At 39.1% G+C, this 16,485-nt stretch overlaps 1 protein-coding gene across 1 annotated transcript; it reads right to left on the bottom strand.

Annotated features, from left to right (window-relative positions):
• Positions 1-6,739: 6,739 nt before the first annotated feature.
• Positions 6,740-15,220, bottom strand: LOC108981254 (DEAD-box ATP-dependent RNA helicase 3, chloroplastic-like). The gene is made up of 10 exons (XM_018952391.2): positions 14,494-15,220; positions 13,441-13,577; positions 12,935-13,349; positions 12,015-12,113; positions 9,465-9,689; positions 8,520-8,897; positions 7,997-8,140; positions 7,803-7,898; positions 7,359-7,624; positions 6,740-7,090 (listed from the first exon to the last, which is right to left on the bottom strand). The coding sequence occupies exons 1-10, from the start codon at positions 14,944-14,946 to the stop codon at positions 7,012-7,014; spliced, it is 2,292 nt and encodes a 763-aa protein (XP_018807936.1). The 5' UTR covers positions 14,947-15,220; the 3' UTR covers positions 6,740-7,011.
• Positions 15,221-16,485: the final 1,265 nt, after the last annotated feature.

The raw sequence follows: 16,485 nt of genomic DNA, 5'->3' as shown, positions 1-16,485 counted from the left end.
ATTGTTAAGGATTTCACTCCATGCGATAGCTGGATCTTTAGCCCCAAAGACTATGAGATTACAAGGAGAAATTAACCAACAAAAAGTGCTAGCTTTGATAGATACATGGAGTACTCATAGATAGCCATTTAACAGTGAAAGTAGCAAATAGAGCCACTCTTCCTTGCAATGATCACTGTAAGGCAGTCCCCATGTTGCAAGAGTTTAAATTCGTAGCTGATTTTTATTTATTAACACTTGGTGGATGTGATGTGGTATTGGGTGTTGTTTGGCTAAGAAGTTTGGGTCCAATTTTGTGGAATTTCTCTGATTTAATGATGCAATCCCATTTGGGTGAAATTTTGTCAAGTTACAGGGAATTCAAATACCCACTAGAAGCATTGTAGAAGAGGACCAGATTAAAACACTAAAAGGTTCTACTAAAGGTTTGTGGTTGCAGGTGATGGAAGGTATTATGGAAAGTGGACAAAGTGAGGAGTTGCCCGAAATGAAACAAGTATTGGAGAAATTTCGAGGAGTTTTTGCTGAACCTTCTAGTTTACCCCTTACCCCCATCTAGGAGCTTTGATCACATAATGCAGTTGCAAGATGGGGCTAAATCTACTTGTGTAAGGCCCTATAGGTATCTTTATTATCATAAAGAAGAAATAGAGAAGTTGGTGGCTGAATTGTTAAGCTGTGGCAGCATAAAGAGCAGTCAAAGTCCTTACTCTTCTCCAGTTCTACTAGCAAAAAAAGTAGATGGAAGTTGGAGAATGTACGTGAACTACCATGCACTCAATAAGGATACCATAAAAGATAAGTACCAAATTCCTAATATTGATGAATTACTAGATGAGTTGGGAGGGCAATGATATTGTCTAAACTTGATTTACTTTCGGGGTACCACCAAATAAGAATGAATCTTGATGATGTTCCCAAGACTACCTTTAGGATCCATGAGGGTCATTATGAAATTTTGATAATGCCTTTTGGGCTTACAAATGCTCCATCGATATTTCAAGAGATTATGAAAGAAGTTTTCAGATCTTATTTAAGGAAATTTGTGTTGGTTTTCTTTAATAATATCCTAGTTTACAGCAAATCATTGCAGGAGCATTTACAACATCTTACTATGGTGCTAGAAATCTTACAGTTTGAAAGATTTTTTGCAAGAAAATCCAAGTGTATTTTTGGTAGTAAGGAGGTGGAGTATCTGAGACACTTGATTTCTAAAGATGAAGTAAGGGCAAACCCTCAGAAACTAATAGCTATGCAAAATTGGCCTATTATAAAGACTCTCAAGGCCTTAAGAGGTTTTTTAGGCCTCACTGGGTATTATCGGAAGTTTGTTCAAGATTATAAAGTCATAATAGCCCCACTCACTGCTCTCTTGAAGAAAAATTCCTTTGGTTTGAATGAGAAAGCACAAGAAGCCTTTGAACAACTCAAGGAATCTATGGTGACTCCTTATGTTCTAAGGCTATCTAATTTTACTAAAACTTTTATTGTGAAATGTGATGCATCAGGGGAGGCTTTGGGAGCTATTCTAATACAAGAAGGGCAACCAATCGCATATTTCAACCAAGCTCTCAAAGGGAAGAATCTGAGTCTATCCACTTATGAAAATGAACTATTGGTTTTAGTGATGGCAATACGGAAGTTAAGATATTATCTATTGGGGCAATCATTCAAGGTACGTACTGACCAACAAGCATTAAAATACTTACTGGAATAGAGAGTGGGAACACCAGCACAACAAAAGTGGATCTCTAAATTACTGGGGTATGACTTCTCATTGGAATATAAGAGTGGCAAAACTAATGTGGTGGTTGATGCTCTTTCTTGGGTCCAGTGACTTGACCAAACGGATTCAACCGTCACCACAAACCAAATCAAAAACCCATCTACCATAACCCTACCTACCACAAAACCAATCACCACAAATCCATCCAACACAAACCAAGCTACAAACACAGAAACCAAAAAATCCTCCATGCAACTCCAAGCAGTCAGTATAGTGCATGCACAATAGGTAGAGGAATTGAGGAAAGCTTACCAGCAAGACCCCCATTTGCAGCAGCTATTAAGCCATTACCATCAGGGAGTCTTGGACCAATCTCATTACCAAGTTCAAAATGGGCTCCTCTTTTATAAATGGAGGCTTCATCTCGGGTCCTTGGTGCCATTTCAGTAGCAAGTCTTACATCAGTTTCACAGTAGGCCATTAAGGTGTCACACAGGGGTGTATAAAATGCAAGCAAGAATAAAAAAAGAATTTTGCTAGCCTAGATTAACAAGTGATGTCAGGGCTTATATTCGAGAATGAAATGTATGCCAAAGGAACAAGATTGAAGCCATCCATCCAATGGGGTTGTTTTAACCTCTGTCGATTCCTTCAGGAAGATATTAGCATGGATTTCATTAAGGGTTTACCCCCATCAGGTGGAAAAACAGTGATAAGTAAGTATGCTCATTTCATGGCTATTAATCACCCTTATATAGCCTTGACTGTGGCAAGAGTTTTCTTGGATAACATGTTTAAGCTGCATGGGTTGCCCCTTACCATCGTTAGTGACAAAGATCTAGTATTTACAAGTCAGTTTTGGAAGGAGTTATTCAAGCTCAATTGTACTGAGCTCTTGTTGAGTTCAACCTATCACCCAAAGACTGATGGGCAAACAGAGGCCATGAACAAGACACTTGAGTGTTATTTAAGGTGTTTTTCTAGTGATAGACCCAAAGATTGGTTACGATGGTTACCTTTGGTTGAGTTCTCATACAATACATTAACTTACTCCTCAACAAAGATCTCACCATATGAAGTTGTGTACGGACAGCCCCCTCCATATATATTACCATACGAAGTAGGAGCCACAAAAATCCAAGTTGTTGAGGAAGAGTTGCGGGCTAGAGACTACATATCAACACTGGTTAAAGAAAATCTACAAGAAGCACAAGCTAAAGTGAAACACTTTGCAGATCTCAAAAGAACAGATAAAGAATATAAAATAGATGAATAGGTTTATCTCAGATTATGCCCATATCGTTAGATGTCGATCTCCATGAGAAGGAATCTCAAGATCTCGCCTAGAAGAAGGTTAGGTAGTTTGAGGTTAGACCAACGCTCCACTGTGAAGAAGGTCGGGCCGTTTGAGGCTGGACCCACCACTTGACTCTCCATGGGAAGCTAAGTAGTTGGGCAGCCAAGGGATGGACCTGCTCTCAACTGTGAGGGAGGTCGAGCAGCCTAGGGAGTAAACTTGCATCTTTGATCCTCACGGGCAAGTAAATAGTTGACCAGCTTGGGGGATGGACCCGCGCTTTGCTATGTGGGAGGTCGGGCAGTCTGAGGCTAGACCCGCCTCTTGATTCTCCATGTGAAGGTAAGTAATCAGGTAGCCTAGGGCTGGACGCACTTTCCTTTGTGAGAGAAGTTGAGCAGCCTGGAGACTACTCGTCTCTTTAAGCCTTACAGGGAGTTAAGTAGTTTGGCAGCTACGGTGATGGACCCGCGTAGCATCGTGAGGGAAGTGTGGCTGTCTGAGGCTTGACCTGCCTGTTGAATCTCAAAGGGAAGGTAAGTAGTGGGACAACCAAGGCTGGAACCGAGCTCCTCCATGAGAGAAGTTGAGCAGCCTGTAGATTAGACTCACCTATTTATGCCTCACGGGGAGGTAAGTACTTAGGAAGACTAGGGGCTGGACCTGCGCGTTGTCGTGAGGGAGGTCGAGTAGCCTCGAGACTAGACTCGTCTCTTTGAGCCTCACGAGGAGATAGGTAGTAAGGCAACCAAAGAGCTGGACCCATGCTTTGCCGTGAGGAAGGTCAGGCAGTCTCAGGTTAGACCCACCACTTGACTCTCCACAGGAAGGTAAGTAGTCGGGCAGCCAAGGGGTGGACCTACGCTCCATCGTGTGGGAGGTCGAGCAGCCTGGGGACTAGATTGACATCTTTGATCCTCACGGGCAGGTAAGTAGTCGGGTAGCGTGGGGGATGGATCCGAACTTCGCCGTGAGGGAGGTCTAGCAGTCAAAGGCTGGACTTGCCTTTTGACTCACCATGGGAATATGAGTAGTTGGGCAGCCAACGAGTGGACCTGAGCTTCATCGTGAGGAAGGTCGAGCTGTCTGGGGACTAGACTCGCATCTTTGATCCACACAGGTAGGTAAGTAGTCAAGCAGCTTGGGGGATGGATCTGCGCTCCGTCGTGAGGGAGGTAGGGAAGTCTAAGGCTGGACCCGCCTCTTGACTCTCCACGAGAAGGTAAGTAGTTGGGTAGGAAAGGGCTGGACACGCACTCCGTCGTGAGAGAAGTCGAGCAGCCTAGAGACTAGACTAGTCTCTTTGAGCCTCATAGGGAGGTAAGTAGTTAGGCAACAGGGGCTGGACCTGTTCTCCACCGTGAGGGAGGTCGGGCCGTCTGAGGCTAGACTCGCCTCTTGACTCTCCATGATGAGGTATGTAGTCGGGCAACCAAGGGCTGGACCCGCGCTCCGCCATGAGAGTGGTTGAGCAGCTTGGAGACTAGACTCGTCTCTTTGAGGCTCACGAGGATGTTAGTAGTCCAAAGAGACTAGACTCGTCTCTTTGGACCCACACTCCATCGTGAGTGAGGTCGGGTAGTCTAAGGCTGGACCCTCCTCTTTACTTTCTATGATAAGGTAAGTAGTCGGGAAGTCAAGGATTGGACTTGCACTCTGCCACTCTGCCTTGAGAGGGGTCGAGCTTGACCACTGTCGCTCGCGGCATCTCATGAAGCTTCTATAGCTTGCCTCACATTAAACCACAAAGATCTGCCATCCAAATCTCACCGTTCGAAAGTCACGCCGCCATCAAGCTAAGCCTAGCTTCCTCCCTTCAAAAACCCATCACCGGGCCCTATTCTCCCTCTCAATCTTGTCCTCAACCCCCAAATATCAAATTCTTCCTATTTGATTTCCATCCTGTGCGGCTTAGGGGATTTTTTCTAGGGTTCCGCCGCACGTCATTGTGATCCACCGCTTTCTGGAGTTTGCTAGAGGTTGCCCGACCACCCTCTCACCCTTTCCACATCCACTCGGTCTCTCCCCCTCTTAGATCCTCCCAACCCAAGCCTAAACCTCTCTTTGTTAGGGTTCTCTAGTCTGAATGTGAATGAGAAGTGGCTGGGGGCCCTATTAAGCGTTGGGATATAATATTGTAGTTGGTGTTGGAATTGTTGGACAGGGGCCGGGTGAAGCATTGGGAATCGTGTCTAGTTGTGACTTGTGAATCTGTGTGATGAAGGAAACCAGGGTGTGCGCGTGGTGCATATGGGAGATCATGGTGCATGTGTAATTAAATGGATGCTTTAAAAAAAGAAAGATGGATTTTTGGCGTGTGTGGCATTTTATGTAAATTGTTGAGAAGGATATTGATTTCGTGCATTGTTGAAAGATCTCATTTTTCAAATGCTATGATATGTCTGCTTTTTCTGTGTTTGTATTTTTTGGTGTCATTGTATTTGACTTTACTTGCTGAGATTGCGAAATCTTATTGTGGTGTCCCCACTTGCAGTTCCGTTTTACGGAACCATAGACTTTAATATAAAGGACGATCTTGAGCTTGGAGGACCGGCCCCACCTGAGGACTTTTCCCTTATGTAGCTTGTCTTAGTATTTACTTTTTAATTAGTCGGATAACTGTACTAATATATGGATTATTTCATTGGAGTTGTAATTTAAATTTCTAGTATTGTTAATTGATCGCTCATTTTTACTTTTCCATTACGAATTAACTGTACACATTTATCAAGCATGCAAGCACACAATTGGTTTCACTTGCACTTGGCGTTAAGGTGTGTGACCCGAGAGGCCATCATCCCGGTGTCGCGACTCCCACCAAATTATACGTGGGGGTCGAGAGCGCCACATGTTGCCCTGAGGGTGTCTCGGGGACGAGTTGAATTGGCTTCCATTGAACAAGATTATGCAACGAGGGATATCGAATCAGCACACTACTATTTTCCATTCGAACTGAGTGATGTTGCTTGCTGTTATCGTTACTTGAGCTTCGACCTCCACCTATTTGGTGAAGTAGTCGGCAACGACTACAAACTTCACCACCTCCTACAGTTGGAAGTAGGGGCCAAACAGGTCAATTCTCCCGTGTAAAGGGCTAATTTTACAAAAAGAGATTATCGTTGCAACTCGAAAAATGTTAACATTAGACAACAAACAAAAAATATTACTATTAGACAAATGACAAAAATGTTAGAAAAATGACAAAAAATATTACCATCAACCAAAAAATATAAAATATTACCATTAAATTTCAAACAAAACCATAATCTTAATTTTTATTTATCCGTTATAAATACCATTGCGTTGGAAATGCACAATTTTATTATTTCTAATTCTTTAATAATTTCAATCCTATTATAGTTGAAAACATAAGAAAAAAGAAAAAAAGAGTGATTAGTTAAATTTGTAAATGAAAGTAAAAAAAAATAATAAATAAAGAAAAAAAATTTTATTTTAATATAATAGAAAAAAGATAGGGAATAAGATATATTAGATTTTTGAAAGAAGAATTTAAGAGAATTTTACGAATGACGTTTTTTAGCCAAATTTTAGGAAAATTTTTAAGGCAGTCAATGCGAGTGCTCTCAGTGTTTAGCTTGCTCCTGGAAATGGTTGAAAGCCTTGGAACACTGATTTTTTTCTTTCCGTTTTTCTAAATAAATATTTGTGATAAGTAGTTTTTCCAACCAGATTATCAGTCAATTTTAAAAGATGAGTAATATCCAAACGATGCAGAATGCTCCTAAATCTCTATCTTAAGAAATTTCATCAGTGCCAAGAGATACAATAAAGATAAATATTTAGTTTTACGTAAATTGAAAATCACAACTACAGAGTGAGGGAGAGCAGTATAGAGTTGATAATTTGATTCCTCTAAATCTCTGAATCTCCTGGGCCTATTGAACAGGCTGTGTAAAAACTTTTCAAAGTCAATGCCAAGCAGTAGCAGCCTCAGACCCCCTTGGGGAGATGAAATATTGCAGTACAACTAATAGTCTTGCTTGCTTGGGCATTCTGATGCCCTGTGCCCTGACCGTCCACAATTAAAACAGGAACCTCCAAAGCTTCTGTGATGCACATTCGGATGTTTAGTGAGTTTATACAGATATTGTGTTGATAGATGGACAGACAACCGAGTATGACGTTAAGTTAAATACATGAAACTTTCTTTCTTTCTTTCCTTTTTTCATAAGAAAAAAAAAGTTAAATACAAGTAACTCAACAATATACGACCCCTCACCCCGACTTGCACCTCCCATTAACATGAATTTCAAGATTAAGGCCATTTTCTTTTAGGAATCACAAAAAAGTCGAATTTCTTTTAAAGAGATATACCTGTCCCTGGTTCTCGATTGTCTACCTCCAATTAGCCAATCGTTTCCACTTCCTTTTGAAAATCGCGACCGACTGTTGTCAGTTCTATAACTCTGGCCACCACTCCTAAATAAACCGTCATCACTTTCCGAGTCTCGACCACCATCCCGACCCCGTGAGCTTCTAAGACCTCTCCGATCTCTAGGTCCTTGCCTGTTATTCCGATCCCTGCCAGAAAACCTGCCATAATAATCACTCGGAGGCCCATCATCTTGCAATGCAGGCAACTGTCATTCAAATAGAAGGAAAAAATCAGCTAATAGTTTAATGCAGGGATTCATAACAACAGAAAAACTTTAAATGAATAAACTCTTTAAATGAATAAACTCATGGCCAATGCATGCAACAAGCGTCATCATGTCATTACAAGCAACTACTAAAAAAACGACCAAATCTATAATCAACCTTGGTAATCTTGGAAATTGTATTTCCAGGTGGTGCTTGCCTATTAAGCAACTCTTTTGCTATCTCCTCCGGAAGATCAAAAACCGCACCTTGAACCTAATATAAGCAGCATCAATAACTTATACTAGAAAAAAGCAATGCGTTGACATAGAGATTCTAGAACAGAATAACCAGAGCACATTGTAGACACAAACCCTTTCATCTGCAATTAGATGTATTTTTCCAACTTCATCAGCAGCTGCAGGATAAACATCAGAAAGAAACCCAGTGACAGATCTAGCAGACAGGTATCTACTAGAATAAGTTGGATCTCGAGTCAATTGCAATGTAACGCATCCCTGCAATACAAGCACCGAGTAGGAATGAATCATCAGAGCCCAATAGAAGGCTTTAAATAACTCAAAAAAGTTCAAGGATTGAGCTGATTGCGCATTTCAAATTATTTTATTTTTAAAAAGTTTTTTCACAAGGAAATCTTAAGCATCAAACAATTATGCATTCTTTATTTTGCAACATTCGGTTGAATTAAAGATTATTTGAAGACAAATGTTGAACTTCATTTCAAGACTGTTATTCCCCAGAGGACAAACTGCCAACAAGAAAATTTAAGAATTACTAAGCTTCAAAGTCAATAAAAGTCTAGTCAATTTAAGCAGTTAAATGACGAGACCTTTACAACTTGTTAACTTCCAACAGAGAATAGAAGGCATCATTTACCTGCTCATGATTGATGAGAGACCGGGATGAAGGAGGTCGGGAGAATCCACTCAATTGTGCTAGTGCAGCAGCAAGAGCACTTACTCCCCGTTCTTCAATCAATTTTTGTGCGGTTGGGGTGAAAAACTCTACAGACTCGGCATGAACTCCAGTAAGGGTAGCAACCACTTGATCAGCAGATGACTCCAGAACCTCTTCAATGGCTGGTGGGCTAACAAACTCAAACTTGCATCCCACATCATGCTCAAGGGATCTCACCGTTCTCCTCTGGCTAGTAGCAAACATCAGAATTGCAGTACCTTCTTTTCCTGCACGTCCAGTACGACCAGATCGATGCACAAAAGTCTCTGAATCATTGGGAAGTTCATAGTGAATGACCTGGAGAAATGGGTAGAACGAGAGACTTTCAATGCATCAAAAGAAAAAGCTGGAGAAAAGCATAACAGGTAGCAAAAAACTTTCAATAAAAGCAAAATCATAACACTTGTAGCAAATCTGAAAAGTGGGAGATGCAATATGGATTCACGTTTCCAATATGAGCAAAAGTTGATCTCCAACTGCTTCTCTCCAAGTGATAATTTACTTCAGATAATGAATCAATGCAGTGAATCTCATCTTAGGTCAATCTCAATATTAATGGAAAATATCATATTTTCATGTCTAATTCTTTTTTTAAAATTAAATTTATGTAAGATACTTAAAAGTTTTGATAGATGGATAAGATACTTAAAATACTAGAGTTTATCATAGGAAGATAAATATTTTATTATGGGTCATAAAGCAATTCCACAAACTTAGTTTTTTTAATAAGCAAGATAAAGATTTTATTAAAGACGGAAAAAGGGTGTTACCCCAGTACACAGGCAATATACAAGAGATCCACCAAATCACCAAAAGTAAAAGGTGCTAGAATATTATAAATTCTTGAATTTTCCACAAGCTTACCAGATCAACATTGGGGATATCGAGACCACGGGATGCAACATCAGTGGCAACAAGAACTGTGAATTTCCCTTGTCGAAAACCATTTAATGTTCTCTCCCTTTGATGCTGAGATATATCTCCATGCAATGCCTCAGAAGGAATGCTATTTGTTAATGCTATTGAGACTTCATCAGCATCGCGTTTAGTCTGTGTGAAAACAATGGTCTTCCCACCCTTTGCATAAACCTGATAGGTATAATAACACTCGGTGTATTTTAAATGAAGTTTTCCTTATCTTTGAACTTGAATTGAAAAGCAATCCAAAGAGAGATGATATTGATGCAATGACGTGAACAAAATATCTTCTGATGCATTAGAAAACTAGGAACAAGAGATAACAAAAAAGGGTTACATTTTTAAAGAAGTTTCATTTTGCACCTCCAACTACCAACCAGTGTTCAAATTACCAAAAGCAATGATCTGGTACTTCAAACTACCAATTTCCTTCAATTCACACGTCTGATGAGTATACAAAGAATAAATAATGAGAAATTAAAATTAGAGAGAGAGAGAGAGAGAGAGAGGACCACGTGCCCCAGATTGGGCCACCCAAAAGGTGGACACCATCAACCACCCCCTAGGGTGTCTAAGTCAGGCCAATCACACAGGGAGTGGCCCCTGTGGAGCAGCAACTGGAAGGCCTGATCTAGGCGGCAGGGTGGTCAGTGAGTGGTGGCCGCCCACGTCTCTTTTCATTACATTTTTTTTTACTAAACTTTGGTAACGGCTTTCTAGACAATTCACTCATTTTACGATTCCGTCATATTTACCAGATCAATCGGACGGTTCAAAATGAAAGAAATCTTAGTTTGAGGTACCAAGTGCAATTTGAAAATCGGGGGCTAGTTTGGGTAAGTGAAAAAGAAAATTTCTCCTCCTAAAAACTAATGAATCATACCAATTTTTGCAAATGTATTCAACTTTATATTGGTAAGTATCGATATACAATAAACCAAATTATAATAATCAAAATATAGATTGAAATTCATAAGAGTTTGTGATCAGGTCTCTTAAGTCATTCCTAAAGTTGAAAGCTAGCCTCTCACTTCTCACTGTTTATTCATGTCACAAAAATTCTAATAAGGTATAATATTTACGCCTTTGATGGCCAAAAATAAAAAGAACAAATAATCATAAACTACAACATATTCTAACACTTCATAATAAGAACCAAAAAAATCAATATCAGCTTGGTGGGACAGGCTTAGATAAGGATTTGCTAGTTCACAGACCACATTAAAAAGCCAATCCAAGTGGAAGGTAAAATGACAGGCCGACGTAGATCCAAAATGTGCCATTTCATTAAACGGCCAAAGGCTGGGTTAAGAGGCCCAATCCAATTGGTCCCAATTTCGTTAGGAAAGCCATTCCATTAACTGACCCAACTTTAGTTAGATGGCAAGGCTTTTGAATCCTTGAGGAGAAGTCCTTGAGACTTGAAAGGCCCTTTGAGGAGACTGACTTTCTTAAAGTTGTGAAAGCATTGAATAGTGAAAAGGCATGAGGCCAGATGGTTTCTCTATGGCTTTCTTTCAAGTCTACTAGTATACGATTGAAGAAGATATAAGGGGTGTACACAATCATTTCTAAACTTCTTGCTAATTGGTTGCAGGATCATTTCAAAGCCCCCATAATGCATTTGTTAGATGAAGTAAATATTAGACTCCGCCCTTATTGCTAGCAAGTGCCTGGATAATAGGCTTAGATCTGCAGAGCCTATGGTGCTCTACGAAGCAGATATTGAGAATCCTATGATTATGTTAATTGAGAGTTCCTTTTATATTTGTTGAAAAGATGTCTTTTTGTGGAAAAATGGTGATCCTAGACAGCACATTGTATTTCCAAGATGCACTTTTCAATTCTTGTGAGCAGAACTCCCTTCACTTTTGTTAATAGCTATCTTTGCATTTTTCCTCCCTCCAATCTCGGACGGATGTTTAGGAGTTCAAACCTACTCTTGTTTAATCGTGCACTCTTGGAAAAGTGATGTTGGCATTATTAGAATGAGAGAGAGGCCTTGCGGAGTTTAGTTGAAGACTCTAAATAAGGATGTTTGGATGGTGTTCTTATGAGGTACAAGGACCTTACAGGGTGGAATTATGGAAGAACATAAGAGAAGGTTGGGGAAAGAGTTATCTAAGCACACTAGATTCAAAGTGGGATATGGAACCAGGATTATATTTTGGCATGATTTGAGAGGTGGTGGTATGGCTTTCAAGTATGCTTTCCCAAATGTGTTCAATGTTGCTCGTGTCAAAGAAGCTAATATGGCAGATCATTGGGAGTTATCTATTGATCTTCTTCAATGGAATGCAGCTTTACCAGAGTGGCTCATGGCTGGGAGGTAAATGCCTTCACTGCATTCTTTAATATGTTATATTTCACCAGTTTTAGAAGAAGAGGAGGTGAAAACAAACCACTGTGGGCCTCTTCCAAGAAATGAGTGTTCAATGATTGTTCTTTCTATAACATTGGCCGAAACAAGACTAACATATGACTGCAAACTCTTACCGTGACAAGGTCACTAAGAATGGTCCGCTTTGAAGATGCAGTGGCTGATATAGCATATAGCTTGATCCCTTCTGCAAGCTTTTCCTCTCGGTCACCAACCTGTGGAGATGAAGAGGGGAACAAAAACAAGATTTGATACTCATTTCCAGTCTCACTGTAGTATGGGTCTAAATACATATTGAGGAGCCTTTACCAATAGAGAAAAAGCCAAACACAAAGAAGTCTCACATGCTATTAACGAAATCTTTAACCTTGCATCTAACTTTACTCATAAACATAATCTTTCAAAGGAAGTTGAAAAAATGTGACTATATTATCATTGGTATGTTACAACTTAAAGCTTGCTTCAAGCAATAATAAAAAAAAAACCAAACTTCACAGTTCAAATCGAGCTGAATAGCATTTCACATTACAACTAAGCTGCAAAGCAATGGGTAAGGTTCAAGATGTTTACCGAAAAAATGTTAAACTAATACTGGAGAGCAATTGCACAGATGAGTTGGATCATATTTCATTCCACTGGGCACATTGACTAACTAACTTAACTGAGTGTTCAGATCATATTCCGCAGGAATGAGTCTGGTGAAGTGATTTTTTTCTTTTCTTTTTCACTAAGCATATGGAATATGATTTTTAAAAAACAATCATTAGGCTTTCTTATAAAAATAATCATCAAGTGCTCACCCATTGTGGTATTAGAAAGAACATGGCATTGACTATATATTAAATATGTAAACCATCCACAAAGTGTCCATAAATAATAGTGATTACACACCCCTCAAAATCTGAATTATAAGAAGATTCTTATATGCCTAATCCCACGAGATTCTCTAATCATGCAAGTCGTGGAAACATGAAGGTTCTGCAATTTTTTGGGAACATAAAAAGAAAGAAAAGAAGGCAAAAGAAAAAAATTGTACCAAATCAATTGTCAATGGATTGTTCAAATATTTCCGTGCTAGTTTCTTCACCCAACCAGGCATAGTTGCAGAGAAAAGCATACTCTGACGCACAGTTGGAAGCTTTTCTAAAATTACTTCCACATCCTCCTCAAAGCCAACCGCAAGCATCTGATCAGCTTCATCAAGGACCAAATATTGAACTTCCCCTAGTTTGAGGCTGTTACCATTGATAAGGTCGATTATTCGACCAGGAGTTCCAACAACTACATCAACCCCGCGGGAAAGTGCATTCTGCTGTGTAACATAAGAAACCCCTCCGTAAACACACACAGTACTTAAATAAGGTGCAGAATCTTTAATCTCCTTTTCCACTTGCTTTGCAAGCTCCCGGGTAGGTGCAAGAACCAAACCTCTAGGAAGACGACCAGACCGCCTACAAACACATAAAGAAATACATGAGATACACCAAATGATCACACAAATCCAAAAATGGAAGCTTTTAGCATATTCGATATCGTGAATACCTTTGAGACCCTCTTTGTTCGTCATCTTCATAAAGGCGCTTAATAATTGGGATCCCAAAGGCTAACGTCTTCCCAGTCCCAGTCTTTGCACGAGCAATGAGATCTCGACCTTCTAGTGCGGGGACTAAAACAGCTCTCTACATAATTGAAGGACAAAATAATAAGTATATCAAGACTATATATCGTAAAGACCCAAAGAAGCCCCAAGCCACATGAAGGCCTATACTCCAAAAGGGCTAATTGAGATTACAATTGGAGCCCATTGGAATCATCATAAAGGGCTTGAGCTTCTCCCTTCCAAGTAATGTGTAATCTCAATTTTTTTTTTATCAGTAAATGTGGAATCTCATTAGCAACCTTCATATACACAATTCGGGGGTAACACAAGTGAGAGCGCGCACACACAAAATCATAGAAATATAAATATACATAGACATTCAGACGCACAAAGAAAATTATTAACGTAAGTAAATAATAGAAAAAATTAAACTAGTTTAAAAATAGACATTGATGATGATAGAGCAAAAAACATCTGCACTCTACAATAAACAGAGTCGAGCAAATGAAATAAGAAGAGGTAGTTTTAAAAGTCAAACACACCGTAGTAGCCCAAGATATAATATATTGGTGAAAAGAAAAGAGAGGGTATTCCTCAGTTCGTGGTTATTCAGGATCATAGCTATAAATAATGGTAGCATGACATGAAAGCAATTTTTTGCAGCAACAAATTTGACTCAGGTAATCAAGGACAGTGAACAAAGGGTTTGAGTACGAATTATATCAACAAGTTGCAAAGCAAAATTTTATGACGCAAGAGCTTCTAATAATCCAGAGAAGCTGGATTATTCGACTATATATATATATATATATATATATATATATATATATATATTCTAACACCTAACATACTACTTATAAAAAAAAAAAAATATTCTAACACCTAACATACTCATAAGATGAACACATCAAGAAGCATGAGTTCTTCAATTAGCCAACAAATCACAGTCTAAAAAGAACAGAGAAAGAGAGAGAGAGAGAGGGAGAATAAAATACTTGAATGGGAAAAAGGTGAGTTATCCCACGCCTCTCGAGGGTATCGACGAGGCTCTGAGGCAGTCCCAATTTGGGAAGAGCGAGTTCCTCCTGGTCCACAGAGGCAGCAGAAGATGGCTCCGTCTCTGAGTCATAATAGCCATCCAGAGAGTCCTCAGAGAAACCACCACCGAGGCCTTTGAATGCCTCTTCACTCAGGACCGAAGAATTGGGAGTGGCAATAGCGGAGGGAACCGAACCAAAGTTTTGCTGCTTGAAACCACTCCTGAGCGTACCACTAGAATCGAAAGAGAATGGCTTTTGGCCGGAGTTGTAGGCTCTCAGAACATTGTTGAAGTGAGACTTGTCGGATAAGTGTAACGAAAGCAAAGGCGTTGTTGTTGTTGCTGTCCTTCTAAAGAGCTCGACTGTCGGAGTTTGGTAAATGGACGAAACGCCTACGAAAGCAGCCATTTTGAAAGCAAAAAAAGGAAGGAAAAAAAAAAAAAAAAAAAGAAGAGAAAGAAGGTAAAATATGTAAGGGAGCAGAATGCTTGCTCAAAAGTTCTAAAAGAAGAGAAACATATAAAATAAGCAGGAATGAGGGAGATATTGAGGCAACGGGAAGAGGGCGGCGTGGAGGGCTTTATGGAGGAGGGGATAGGATGAGGAACCGAGAGAGAGAGAGAGAGGGAAAGGGAGATAAGGTCACACCCTTCTTGAAAATGTATGGCCTTCCAAACCTACACCACGTTTTCTACCAGCCTTCTATTACAGCAACTACTCGCTATATATCCTACTCGTGGTTTGGCAAAATGGGACACTGAGGTCACTTCGAAATAAATCTATCTGAAAATTGATATTATCTCTTTCAATCCCATTTTTTTTAAATAATTTAAATATAAACATTCTCGAACCTAATTATTATAATTTTTTTAAATTAATTATTTTAAATAAAAAAATTCAACTTTTTCAAATTTTCAAATAAAAATAATATTATAAAACTATATTTTAATTTTATAATATTTTTTATTTAACTTTTTCTCATTCATTTCTTAAAATACAAAAAATAGTCAACTCAAATTTTTTTATTACTATACACAAATTATCTTACTACTATTTATAAAAATTTTATCTCATCTCATTCTCCAAATGAGCCCTTAATTTTTTCTCTATCTCGTATAAAATATTTTACTTTGAAACAGATAAGAAAGATATTAGATAAGAGATATTTCACTTTAAAAAATAAAAGGCAAATACAAACATACTAATTTTTATATAAACTAAAAATATGAGAAAAATATAAACATAATATTTTTTAACAACTATTTACGAGTCGATTGAAGGCAAGAGAGAAGACAATGGATTTTGCATGTTTATTTCATAATATTAACAAAAAAAAAAAAATGGGCGGAAATGTTGCATTTCTTTGATAGACCTTTTCGTCTAACTAATTTTTGTACGATAAAATGTTTTTCGTTCTTACGCTTCTATCTTTTTAGAGTAGTGGGTGGGTAAATCCCTAGCGGCCGTTTATTTTTGCTCTTTCTCCGATTCCTTCTCAAATATTGTTTGTTTTTGTTCTCCATCTTCTTTGCATTTTCACTCGTACTTTGTTCTGCTCTTTAGGGTTTTAGGGTTTAGGGTTTAGGGTTTAGGGTTTAGGGTTTAGGGTTTAGGGTTTAGGGTTTAGGGTTTAGGGTTTAGGGTTTAGGGTTTAGGGTTTAGGGTTTTAGGGTTTTAGGGTTTAGGGTTTAGTGTTTAGGGTTTAGGGTTTTAGGGTTTTAGGGTTTAGGGTTTTAGGGTTTAGGGTTTAGGGTTTAGGGTTTAGGGTTTTAGGGTTTAGGGTTTAGGGTTTAGGGTTTAGGGTTTAGGGTTTAGGGTTTAGGGTTTAGGGTTTAAGGTTTAGGGTTTTAGGGTTTAGGGTTTAGGGTTTAGGGTTTAGGGTTTAGGGTTTAGGGTTTAGGGTTTAGGGTTTAGGGTTTAGGGTTTAGGGTTTAGGGTTTAGGGTTT

The sequence above is a fragment of the Juglans regia genome, chromosome 7, assembly GCF_001411555.2.
Source record: "Juglans regia cultivar Chandler chromosome 7, Walnut 2.0, whole genome shotgun sequence".
Taxonomy (NCBI): Eukaryota; Viridiplantae; Streptophyta; class Magnoliopsida; order Fagales; family Juglandaceae; genus Juglans; species Juglans regia.
This window is presented reverse-complemented; position numbering and strand designations above follow the sequence as displayed.